This window comes from Zerene cesonia, chromosome 26 (assembly GCF_012273895.1).
Source record: "Zerene cesonia ecotype Mississippi chromosome 26, Zerene_cesonia_1.1, whole genome shotgun sequence".
Taxonomy (NCBI): Eukaryota; Metazoa; Arthropoda; class Insecta; order Lepidoptera; family Pieridae; genus Zerene; species Zerene cesonia.
In genome coordinates, this window is record NC_052127.1 from 6,360,746 (window position 1) to 6,374,818 (window position 14,073).

The window sequence follows — 14,073 nt, forward strand, 5'->3', positions numbered from 1 at the left end:
CCATCAATATACTGACTGAAGCGCGATGTTTAACCACGAAAAAAAGTCACTGATATTTTCAACGGATACCCAGAAAGGCTAAATATAAATTTGTTCATTTTCTGTCCTATTTTATTTATAATTCGGTGACCTTTTGCTTCGTATTTATTCAATGAAGTCAACATCTGCTGACTGCTACGGATTTACAATGCAAATTGTCTAAACGTACTTACTAATTATTGGTTATGATTTGGGTAGGTATATTTTTAACTAATACTTTGTGTGTACAATACGCACTTATTATGTCTTCAAGAAAATAATCTCGTATCGGTCGAAAAAAAAAGATTTGAATCAATTGCAGTAACTATTAAAATGTACTAACTTATTAAGGTCTGCATGTAATGATGTTTATTGACTCAAATATTACTTACTCTTTTTAAAAAATTCCTACCTCACTAGGCTTCCCCATTGGTTCCGTCAACCTTATTATTATTTCATGTAAAATTAGTTACGCAATTTTTGTTTTTACTAGGACGGAGCCGGGACAAACAGTTAGTTTCAATTTAAGCCAACGTTTCCAACGATTCATTCGTATAAATTAAGCTGCAATGACAAACTCCTTCGTTATTGAAATATCGATTGAGCAAGTTCCTAATTTCCAAAGAAAAAGCGCCCGAGAAACTAAAATATGAAAATATATAAATGTATATATGTATATATAATATAAATGAGGAATAAGTCACTTATAATGTTTATTAAATCGAAAGCAATAATTAAAATGCTTTAATTCCGTTTGTAATAGATTGAATGTAGATAAATGAAATGAGATTATATTTGAGTCTCATTATTATTTATGTATTAACTCCGATGATACATTTTGTAATTACGTTTATCGTTTGATATCTGTAATGTATTACATCATTTTAATTAATTTTATTATTTGTACTCATGCAATCTATTTAAATGAATATTTCATTTATTTATTTTCATATCGTTATTAGCTATTAAAATAACAATGACTAGCAGTTCTCCCCCGCTTCGTCCGTGGTACATATGTATGTAGCCAATGTCACTCAGCGAAGATGCAGCTTTCTAATGGTGAAAGATTTTTTTTAATCGATCCAGTAGTTTTTAGTTTATCAGCAACAAACAAACAAACCTATTTATAATATTGGTGTTAACAATCAATTGATCATATTACCTAATAGATTGGGGCGGTTTGAAAAAAGGCAAACGAGCATATTTATTTTATTGCCAGCAATATAAAATACATAAAACGATAGTATTATTTATATGGCCATATCAAAAGCTAAAACATCTTAAATATCATTATTTTTTAATGAGGATACCTCCATTTACTCTCAGTCATAACTTTTATGGTTTTATGATGTAATCGCCACTGACACTTTAACGTCATATATAAATAGAAGGTAAATACAGGCAGAAGCAGTGGTGGCTCAGTGGTGAGAACCTCGGACTTCAAAATCGACAAGCCGAGGTTCGAGACCGGGCCGAGCGTGCAGGAAATAAATTGATTTTTCAATTTATCTGCACATGTGGATAACATCACCACTGCTTAAAACGGTGAAGGAAAACATCGTGAGGAAACCGGCATGTCCAAGAATCAAAATTTCGACGACATGCGACATCTGCCAACCCGCACTTGGCCAGCGTGGTGGATTATGGCCTGAACCCTCATAGGAGGCCTGTGTCCCAGCAGTGGGAACAAATATGGTCTGATGATGATGACAGGCTTCTCCCTTCATATAAATAAAACACCACAGGCACGTACTTATACCTTCCTCCACTAACTTAAAAGGAATGTATACCATTCGACCATCTCACATTGTTACCTACCAAAAGATAGCAATGTCAAAATAGAAGGGTATAGTATCCGTCAGTGGGAAAGCCAGATCTCGCCGTGTCCGCCTTTTACTCACCAGAAGCATCTGTAACAAAGGGCTATACCTACCATCAGTAGGCACGACCCTGGATCTCGCCAAATCCGCCTTGTTCCCCACGAGTATCACCGCCCGCCTGGCGGTGTGCCCCGCCGCCCACAGCGTCTGCAGTCGTTTCTCGGCTTCCGCAAAGCTGCCGCGATCCGCTGTGGAGTACACCACGCAGTAGCCGTGCGCGCAGCCTTCTGACTGTTGTTGTAATAAGATTTAATATAAAACAGAGTTCCATAATGTATAGAGACTGCGAATATTGTGTGTGTAATATTTATGTTGATGACTGGCAATACATTTTGTGTTATAAGCCACAATTCGTATGGGTCATCGCTAAAAACCAAAGCTGTCGAAACTTTCTTTGCTATCGCATGGCTTTGTTTTATATTTTGATTTCCTTCCATTATTTCAACTGTAGTATTAATAAAAGATATACATTTTTCATTAAACAGACAGAGTATTCACAAATAAAGTAAATGTTAACAGTTTTTTGTGTTTAAAAGAAAGATTTGGTAATTTAAAATTTTTAAATTAAAATAATATAGAAAGTGGTATGTTAAATATTACAATGCAAAAGCATTATACAATTACAATGTAACAATAATGTTTCCACAATTAGGAAATACGTTACAACTTACAATAATAGTATCCGGGGGTGAATCCAGGAACGTTATCTCGGATTCTTCTCCAGCTAGCAGCACACACACTGATTTCTCTCCGGATTCGTCATCTGTAATAAAAACAAAGAACAATACTTAGCAATATTTTAATGAAACATGTGACATACTAACTGTGCCCCGCGGTTTCACCCGCGTAAGTCCGTATCCCGTAGGAATATCAGGATAAAAAGTTGCCTATATGTTTTTCCAGTTGTCCAGCTATCTACGTACCAAATATCATTGCAATCGGTTAAGTAGATTTTGCTTGAAAGAGCAACAAATACACACATCCTTACAAACTTTCGCATTTATAATATTAGTAGGATATTTTATTTTAGAAAAAAAATTAAATGCTTCGCTTCCAGAACTTTAATTTATTCATAATATTCTATATTCTTACGTTTAGAGAACTTTGAAGCGTATAAAACTTTACCCTCTTTTATAACAATAACATTTTTTAAACTTTCACAGCGTGATTGCGTTAAGATTCCTCACAAGAGAGGCCCCACGAGGTGAAAAGTTTATACTTTATATTTAAACATTTTGAATGTGAGCACAATGATAACGAAAGAAATTGTTATCAAATTAACTTTAACTCACATTTCCAAGGGGAGTAAGTTATTTGAAATTTTCTGCATTTATATTTTAATCAGTTATATGCACATTCAAAATATTAAATAGACATTGCAGCACGGATTTCAATTTTGCGCGTAAAAATATAAATAATGCAGATAGAGTTTTGGGGGATGTTACGGGAGACGATTGTTTTCAAAATGGAAATTTCCAAATTCAAACATTTCTAAAATCTCTTATATAAAAGTTTCCGAGATATTCATAGAAACAAAATACCTTTTTTAACTTATGCACCGGTTACCTTTTTCTAAACATTATTCTGGGCTCTTAATTTTTCACCATTTCCACTTATTGTTTAGACTATATTCCACAAAACTAAAACTATTATTCATAAACTCAGTCTGAATTAATGAATAAATATTTTGAGTCCTTCAGATGCGCTTTTCGGCAAAACACATAATTTTAAATTTTACCACCGCTTCGGCAAGCAGTATCTACAGAGAAGAGCCAGAAAGAAACACTGCAGTTGCCCTTTTAAAATCATTTTTAGCCATAATCAAGTTCAGCCTATATATTAGTTCCACATTACACCCGTGTGAACCGGAATCAAATATAGGATACGATCAGGGATCAGTCTCAGCAGAGATCAGTCATCCGACAGACAGCTGTTACACTTGTAATCAATTAGAATACACCCTCACCTGTGTTTGATGTATTGCTGTTTGCTACTCTATTAATGTCTCTTTTGTTGTGTTTGTGTGTTAGCGCTATCGATACGGATTGAGCTTCAAATACGCTTCAAATTGAATAAAACCTATAATATATAGGCTAACTCGTTTTAAATTTCTTTGCAGTATGTTATACTAATGACAAAGATTATAAGTTTCCTTAAGCAATTAACAAATATAGTAAGAATAATTATTTTCGAACAAAAACCGGAACGATCAACTATTGTCAGAACTAGGCCAAATTTTAATGGGTCCACAAAAGGCACCTAATATTTCGAATAAAACTAGAACAGCAGTCTAACCACTCGAAAGTTCTGAAGTAGGTATAAAACACAAAAAACAAACAGTCAACATTAGATCGAGAGAATGAGGCGATTCTATCTCCTTTTTTTGTTATATTATAAATTTACTAGTGGTATTTACTTACCTATACTAGTGTCATATGCATGCAAATATTCTGACGTCATAAACTGTCCCACGAGGCTGGACTTGCCCACGCCAGGTCCGCCCAGCACCAACACCCTGTAAGAGCTGAGGCCCGCTGAAGAGTCCCTGGTAAATAATATCTCTATTATTTTACTTTATTTTTATGCCATAAGCGGGCAACTGAGCTGGTGGTTCGCCTGGTGGTAACCGAACAACACCGCCCATGAACTTCCGGAGAGGTAGTGCCTCTGCGAATGCGCTGCCTTTAAGGCGAAAGGGATAAGGAAAAGACGACTGGAAAGAAGGAATGGATTGGGAAGGGTGAGGGAAAGGTTTATACAACTAGCTTGAGCCAGACAACCATGTTAAAGCATATCCGTAAATTCAGAGTTTACTGGCTCTTTGTACCAATTAACTAATACAGATTCGATCAGAAATTTGTGGTGGATTGGAGGTGGTGAAGAAACTGAAGATGTACTGTTGATGTTTACGTATCTTCACTACCGAGAACATGTGCAATATGCCTATAGAATCTTCTAGAATCTATGCAATTTGTCTATGGCAGTATCTAGAACCCAGATTCACCTAGAAGATGCCAAGGAACATGGTGCTGATGCTCTGGTGACAGCTTCGGTGCTGGAAGCGCTTGATGCAACAGAGGTGTTTGATCTGGAGCGACGTGACCTGAGGGAGTCTCCGCGGTTCACTACTCCTTTACCTGGTGAGTTAGCAAATATGGGTAGTAAGCAAATTAGAATTATAGTTTATAGACATGCTGTTCAATTGTGTGTTTAATTTTGAGTCTGTATTCTGAAAGATAGCATATTTTATTCACATTACATTAAAATATAATCTTAAACAATAATAGCATCTGAGAGAATTATAACCTAAGCAAGGTTGGTTATTGTTTTTATTTGACAAACCTATCGGCACAAAAATTTGCCCTTTCATAATAAAAATTGAAACAAGAAGAGAACAATAACTGTCGTCCGTGACCTAATGCCAAAAATGGCAGGAGGACAAAGTTCAATTACCAGTAATGCTAAAATGGCGCAGTCTATAGTACTCCTCTTCGACACCAGTGTTCGGCATGGAGGCGACCCTCGCCCGCTGCTGTGGCAGACCCAGCAGCTGCCGCTCCCCAGTTCTGGACCTGCCCGCCTTCACGGACTGTGACCTGGAGTGGTGTGGACTGCCGTATCTGGAAGAAGAGATCGTGTAGAACATAGAAGAAACTAAGCAGAATTTACAAAGAAAAAAAAATAGTTCACCACGATTACGACATGTATATTGTATCTTGTAATCTTTCAATTATTTTTGTTAAACAAAATGTTCGTTAGACGTTACAAAACAACCAGCATATTTATTGCTATACACGTATAGATGTATAAAATAGAATTACAACATCAGTATCCCAAAGTTCGCTCTGGTGAATGAATAAACCTGTCAAATACACGTTGCTCTGATGTATGGTTTTATTTGTGAATGGGGAACTTTTTATCCATTATATAACCTGCCGATTTGGAGTTTTGAACTCAACTTTAGGGCTAGAGTATCAGTATTTTCAAACATCTCTCAGCAGTACTAAACAAAAAACTCTTTTTTTTGTTTAGTACTGCAGTAATTACAGAAAGGAGTTTCAAATATCGTGACGACAAAAAGAAAATAATGTAACCAGTGCTTGATAAACATGAAAGAAAACCCTTATTATTCATGTCAACCGTGTGTTTGTGACTATATTTTCAACCGACATTAAAAAAGAAGAAGTTCTGAATTTGATTGTATTTTTTTGGGTTTGTTACGTCTGAACTTTAGAGACCAGTCTACCCGAACAAATCTTCATGTACACGTACCTAAATCATTGAATAAGTTATCGGACCGAAAGGAATCAAAATCGGAAATTTGATTTGATTTTTTGAGTTAAATCTTAACAACTGAGTATGAGTAGCGATATGCAAAATTTCACAATTCAAATTTGTTTATTTGGAACGAAAAACAACACAGCGTAAATTAACGATGACACACATAAAAGCTTAAATTAACCGTGGCACAGGTGTCAAATCCCGCCTCCATGCATAGAATTAGTTCCATTTATTAACAATTTAGACAAAAAGATATTGGTTTTGTTATTAGTATTGGTATAAGTATTTATATAGAAATAGATACGAGATACTGTTCTTATGTGGTTTTTGTAAAAATACAGTACAAAAAAACATGAACAAATTCTAATAATACCACACAAGGAATATGAATATACTATTTCGTTTTGCTGCAATTTTTTTTCACTAAAGAAAAATGTACACTAGACAAGGAATCGAACCGAGTCCTCTACAATCTTCGATTGCGCATTGTTGTGCCGAGAAAACTGAGACAGTCAATATATCCTTAGATTCCGAATAATACTCTCCATAATAAGTGAGACTACGAAATTACAAAACTAAAAAGTTAACATTTTCAGCGATACATGCACGAAAATAGCCAAGCAAAACTGCAAGCGAACTGCGGAATGAAGTTTTTAAAGAAGATTCATCCCTTTTTCTTGAGAGCGCTTATCATTGACCCATATTTAGATACTGTGATAATAAGCCATCGCTAATACCGCTTGAAAAGATGTATTTTTAAAACTTGTAAAGAATATTTAAGGCATACAGTTTGTGATTTTAAGCGCGGGCGTAGCCTAAAGATTAATATTCAATAGCCCCAGTTGTTCTAAAGGTTTTAAATACATTTTTAAAACATGATAATGGAAGTGACGATATTGTAAATTGATGCTTAGTGAGAATTATGTTCTTCGTGTATAATTTATAAGAGATTTCATGTGATTGAATCTATATTAAAACTAGCTGACCCGTCAAACGCTGTTCTGCCTTACTCTTATCATTTAGGGGTATGAAAATAGAAGTTGGCCGATTCTCAGTCCTACCCGATATGCTACTACATAATAGAGGCCAATGACTATATGCATGCTAAGTTTCAGCCCGATCGGTACAGGAGCTGGGCTATGCCTTGGTAGATCAATTATTCAGTTTGTTGATTAGTTTGTCACATTAATCTCGGGAACTGCAATATCAAATGAAAATTGTTTATTTGATGAATAGCTAGTCTATATTTTGAAGAAGGCTACATACCATGTACAATCAGGGGGACACTGCGAAGCAAAGCTGGTATTATGACAATTTCCATGTATGGTTCAAACTATTCAAATATTGCTTTATGAAACTACCCATTAATTGTATTCTTTAATTAAGATAATAAGCTATAAAGTCGTTCAAAAGGAGTTTTAAAGAAGCCTTGTTGTATGAATGTGATGTTTGAATATACATTTGTTTCAAAGCTTGTGATTACAAGAGATATATATATTACGAAGATAAACAAAACATGACTGTGGTTAGAACGAAACTCCTTATTTCAAATACAAAGACATTGTTATTTGTCTTAATTAACATATAGAATAAAACATTTGAGATGAATATGCTAGTTGTTGTAAATGTGAGTTTGTGGAGGTTTTAGAATAAATATCGTTATTTACCAAAGTTATTTTAGAACGAATAGGAATGGCATCATTTCAAGCTTTCCACTTCGATAATATAGAAATAGTATATAGTATATAGAAATTAAATTGAAATGATATGTTTTTCGCACATTACCTATCTACATCATAACTTCACCTATTGGTGAATGAAGACATCACAAATATCATAAAGTGTGACATCGTGTGACATATTTCCATCTTATAAATCAATCATATTGATAGACAATAAATGTTTTTAACTTAATACTGTGATAAAAGGTTACGATTTTTGGAGCGTATGTACATACATACAGACTGTACATGTCCATTTCTTTGGCACGATCTACAGACCAAAATACTGAACAGATTATTGAAAGCGAAAAATAATTATAGGTATTTACTGTCTAAATAAAATGTGAGAATCCAGCACGCTTCGGCACGATTTGAGCTCATACCGGGTGAAGTACCACACCTCCACAAGAATCGGCGTGAATAGTAGCGGGCGAATGTTATTGTGTTTTGTTCAGAGAATGGGGGAGGCCTGCTTGCATTTTCTTACGACTTCCCCTTGCTCTTCCGTTCCTCTCGTAAATCCTTGTTTACACAAATGTTAATATTTGTGGTAGCGCTTATGATCCGGTGACTCACCAGCTCCACTGCCGACGACGACATATTATATATTTTCTTATTCTATATTCAACTAAAACTGAGATAATTTAGTAACCAAAACATTATTTTTATAGACAACTGAAACTAATAACAAATTTCAAAGATATGAGTATAATAATGATCTCATTCAAGTTAAATTACCATTTTATTTGGCAGACAATTGAACGTTAAACACCGTTATTACAAAGCAATTTAGGCGCAAATTCGAACCATAATTAATGGCTGGAGGGTGAAGGGTTTGCCATTTTATTAACGCGTTAAATTGAAAAATGTGGATGTTTTTTACCATCCGATAAATGTTGGATGGTTTTAGATAGTAACCTGTGCGCTTTTTAGGTATTAATTTGATAATAATTGCATTTTTAACAGCAATCGTGATTCTAACTCAACCTTTCAAATTATTTTAGTCATTATTTGTGTAATATGTACTATTTTATTTTCGTAACATTTTCGACGGGCGTGGTGCGGTCGCATAAAATGAATCAGTAATCGCTTCAACAATTGCCGATATTTATATAAATACTTTGCATGTGCAAAAACGGTTCAAGCGAAAAGTACTACAGACATTTATATATCATTAATAAAATTTTAAAATTTTACTAAGTACATGTTACATGTTTACATGTTTACACGATAATGTACCAAAAATATATACCAAAAATATACTAGACGTTCGTCCCGGCTCCGCCCGGGTATCGAGATTCCTGTTTTATCCCAAGGGGGCAATTAATCGAGATAAAAATTATTCTATCACCAAAGTCAGCTCATGTCTATATACCAAATTTCAAGAAAATCCCTTCAGTAGATTCAGCGTGGTTGACGGACAAACATCCAATCATTTATAATATGAGTGTCATATATAAACACATTTAGGCAGTTAAAACTGTGGGACGCAGCTAGTTATCTGTTCCATAAAAAACAAAAAACAATACATAAATTCTATTCGACGTCGGATCGGATTGCATAGAATTACAGGGCTTTAAATTAAAAGCTTAGCTGTCACAGCAAAACAACAAACACATCAAACATCAGTGTGTTCGAGAATTTTATATATTTTTTTTTTATATTTTACAAGCGCAATGTATTATTGTTTCAGTCAGGAACAAGCGTAGTTACAGAGGTGACATTAGATATAGAAGATTTTGATAAATTAAAAATTAATAATGAATTTGATATTTGAATAAGTCTGTATATTTTTAAATAAAGTTGAACAATGTTAATAAGTATTGTTCAATTTCAGTTTTATGTCTATTAGACTTTATATTCAATTGATTAAAAAAAATATGTAATTAAATATCATCAAGTAATAAAACACATGGCTTTCCTATTTATACAATTCATGTTTTTAATAACTATTGAATATATAAATATTGGTGTCTGTTCTGTAAGGTGTCTTCAATAAAAAACAATGGATTATCGTTTAGGCCCCCCACAACACCACACTGGAATTATTACTGCATTAAGACGTCACGGTTACGATGTTTGTTCGATTTCACTTTAGGGGTAGTAAATACTGAAGATATGAATGTATAAGCGGAAATTTAATAAAACGTTTCGAATCAACACACCAAGAATTAGTGTTAGGATTTTATCGAAAAGTAAGATAAAAAGAATTTGAAAAGCACTGTATAATACTTTCTTCATTCAGTTTGTTATTTCTTTGTTGACTTCTCAGTGCCTTATTTGTTTTACCAATATTTATGCAAATATGTATAAAAAAAAGTGAAGTCCCGTTACCCTTACTGGGGTATGGGGCAGATGATATACATCTGTTTCACTGATCGATTTTCTTTATGGACAAGTAGGTGATCAGCCTTCTTTGTCCTACCAGACCGAGACATTTTTTTGTGCGTCCCCACCAGGAATCGAACCCAGGACCTCTCGGTTCTACGCTCACGCGTTAACCACTGTACCAAGGAGGCCAAAACAAATAAAGGCTAAGACAAATATGTATACTTTGCATTTAATGTTAAAATTTATTTATAGATTCAAACAAACCAGGCGTACAGGGAAAAAAAGTGCAAATACTTAATTAATAGAACTTATAAGTATGGGGCAGATGATATACACCTGGTTCAATGACCTTTTCTTTATGGACAGGTAGGTAAACAGCCTTCTGTATCCTCTCAGACCGAAACTTTTTTTTCTTTTGTTAGTCTCCACCGGGAATTGAACCCAGGACACCTCGGTCTACTCACACATAAACCAATGTACCAAGGAGGCTACTCAATACGTAGTTATTTTCCAAGTTTTTCCAACATCACATTAGGATCCCATCTTTAAGAAATGTTCTCATTTACTGCCACACCATCAATAATTTGTTCCCTAACCGGCGATTAATTGCCCGGGTCGTTAAGAGAAAAACAATGTTTCAGTCGGTAAATAACATGTTTCTGTATTGTAATTGTTAAATAAAATAAATTGATATAGCTTTCTGCTCGCGACTTCGCTCGCGCTTATGTCATTCTCTAACGTCCTACCCAGCTATCTCCAGACACAAAAATCACATAAAATCGTTGCATTACGGCGTGAATGAAAGACAAATATATGTGCACACATGCACATTATAATATTTGTACGGACAAAACATAAGTTAATAAATAATCTTGTTTGGATTTAACATAAAAGCATGAAAGAAACGACCTGACATAATTTTAATTGTAACGACGCCGGGAATTTAGCTTAAAATTATTTTCAAACTACATTAAGATACTATTGGGTAATCAACAGGCAAACAAACAAAAAGTCATATAAGCTAAGGTGATAGATAAACGCACGTGAATCGTTTATCGTCCCAGGTTAAAAAAAGATCTTATATTATTTAAAACCTTTCTACTTTTACCTTAAGTCCAGTCTCTAATATACTAAACGTTGTAATATATGCACAATCGTTAATGCTAATGTAAATAAACATTTCATGAATATAACATGAGGCTATGTGGATAATATAATAACAATGTATTTTATGTTATTTTAGGTTGTTCGTAATTCATACGCAAGTTTGTTTTATAAAATATCACTTTACTGTTCATTGGCTTTACGAAGTGTCGTGACTCGGTGCCAAGTGGATTATGGGAGAAGATACTCAGAATACTTAATGTGATTTTAGGTATTTTCTTACTTTAAATAGGGAGAGTCCACACAAATTATATCAGTGTTAGAAAGCTAGGTTTCAAGAAAATTATTCGTGGCGTTCTGCCTTGGTTTGCAAAGCATTAAGAAACTCTTTAAGTTATAAAGCGGTAAGGTCTAAAATAAATGAAATATCTTTAAAAAATCGATTAATCAATAGCTATTTAAATAGGAAAATGCATCGCTTGTTACATTACACTGATATAACACACAGAACCGGTCTCTGTACTTTAGAAGCAACACGATTTTACACAAATCTCATGAAAACAGGATGACTAGTCCAAAAAATAAAAAACAATGTCTTCGAGTATCTTTGTGTTGAATTCGCGCCTTATTTCTTGTTATTCCTTTAATTTTCCCTCACAGTTTCAATTTGGCTATTGATTAAAATACAGGTCGTGTCAGGTGAGGCGAGACGTTTTAATTGAATGTCTTTTAACTGTTTTCTTTCTATAATTATTGGAATTTGATTTGCTACTTGTATATCGTGCGAAAAGGAGACATTGTCATCACATTGATAATTAATTTACACGTATAGATATTTACAGATATAGGTTAAGAAGGCCCGAACCAAATAAAAATAGTCAGTTACCCTACTTATTGTAAATTTTACTTTGTGCACAATTAACTGTTAATAATTAAAGCGATTTCACAGAATGGCATAATTGAAAATAAATAACCATCCAATAAATGTAAATATTTTACGAACAAAACTTTCTTTTGTGTTCACATTAATTAACGGCTCCGTTCATCCCCTGTCAGATAATTTATTTCATCACAATGCTGTTGTTACACTTACAAAATTTTCCGGCTTTACCGTTTTTGAAATGTTTTACACGTGGAAAAAATATTTCATTATAAACGTTATGAAAGGACTGTCATAAAATGATCGGTTTCGCAGAATGTGGCTTGGTTAAATTATTTTTTGCAGGGACTCGTATAATGTGAAACATTGTGATTTTTTTTCATTTTATTAATATTATAAACGAAGAAGTGGCTATATTTAAGAAATAATTTAGAAGGTATTTTGCAGGGATTTTTGAAGATTTATATGAAAGAGCCAGAGCTTTTACCTGTATTTTTTTGTTACAATACTTTTAATTGTTATTATATTTTATATTAAAAGCCTCCTGTAATTAAAGGAATCCACGAGAAAATTGTGTTTTAACAGCATCCCGTAAGAAACAAAAACAGTATATAATGACATTTATTATTGATCTATCCTCAACCAAGGTTACAGTGAATATGCCTAAACATAAGCGTTTCAATTCACAAATTTAAAATTGTTCTTTACATAAACAAACATATAATTAGATAAGAGCTTTTAAGAGAGCGTTGTTTAAAAAGCTTTATTAAGTTTTTTACCTTAATAATTGTGAAGACAACGTTATATTTAGGTCAGTTTATAACTTATATGATACTGTGAAATACATTACCTCTTATCAAACTCATGTAGATCTTCCGAGGTGAACTGGCTGGTGACATCCAAAAGTTGTTGGATGTGGTCACACCGGCTATTGCGGCGGGCGTCCTCCCCATCCCTGATGAGAATGGTGGAACAGCCTCCATAGTCCAGGGAGAGGGAGGGCTGCTGGACTACTATGGTCGTGCGCCCGGCTGGCATGGACGAAGCCGAGTCCAGGGGATTTGCTGTTACGTGGACTTGAGCTGCTGGTAAACAAAGTAGTCTGTATAAGTTATGGTAATAATACATTCCTAACGTCTGGGTCTTGCTTTCAGTTCTGTTATAGAAAGTTAGGTATGTGAATGAGATGAGGATATAATCGTTTTATGAGAAAAGAGCTTCGAGGTACATGTAATTGTATTTCTAATAATAGTATAATATGAATTCAATAATATTATATGTATGGCTTTTGCAGAATTTTTATTTTTTCATCCTTTTTTAAGCAGTACTCTTGAAGCGACATAATGTGCAACGCTTCTGAGTAATTTCTTCTGAGAATCTTCTATCGACAACAAACCCTGGGTTGTTCTTTCAGGATTTCAATACTCATTAAATTGTTATAACTATTGAGCTAACGAGATCTACAGCAAACGTATACTACTTAATAATAAAATATTGTAAAATTCTGAGTTCATACCAGTAGATTGTCGCCTCGACGACGGCGGCGGTACAGAGTGCTGGTGCGCAGAAGATCTCCTTCTCGTAGTCGTAAAAACCTCAGTCCCTTCCAGCTGTCTCCTCAACTTCGCCACTTCATCTTTATAATACTCTTTCTCTTTTAACTTCTTCGTTCTCGGCTCGCTGCCTCTCCTCTTCACGGTTTCCGGTTCAAAATTGAAATGTGTCTCATATTTCGCTTGGTTCACTTTAGGACTCTTCGGAGGTTCGATTTTATCATATTGCATTGACGTCGATGGCCCGCCGAGGCCGAGGTTTTGGTTCACCTGCGTTTTGTTTCTGGGTTTTTCCTTTTTGACAT

General features: G+C 34.4%; 1 protein-coding gene across 1 annotated transcript in view; it reads right to left on the minus strand.

Annotated features, from left to right (window-relative positions):
- Nucleotides 1-14,073, minus strand: part of LOC119837216 — a 178,957-nt gene that overhangs the window by 7,677 nt on the left and 157,207 nt on the right. The window contains exons 6-12 of the mRNA XM_038362743.1: nucleotides 13,732-14,067; nucleotides 13,066-13,300; nucleotides 5,352-5,518; nucleotides 4,903-5,035; nucleotides 4,319-4,443; nucleotides 2,570-2,661; nucleotides 1,952-2,129 (exon numbers count right to left, since the gene is read on the minus strand). Coding sequence (XP_038218671.1) covers nucleotides 1,952-2,129; nucleotides 2,570-2,661; nucleotides 4,319-4,443; nucleotides 4,903-5,035; nucleotides 5,352-5,518; nucleotides 13,066-13,300; nucleotides 13,732-14,067 — 1,266 coding nt within the window. The remainder of the gene's footprint in view (nucleotides 1-1,951; nucleotides 2,130-2,569; nucleotides 2,662-4,318; nucleotides 4,444-4,902; nucleotides 5,036-5,351; nucleotides 5,519-13,065; nucleotides 13,301-13,731; nucleotides 14,068-14,073) is intronic.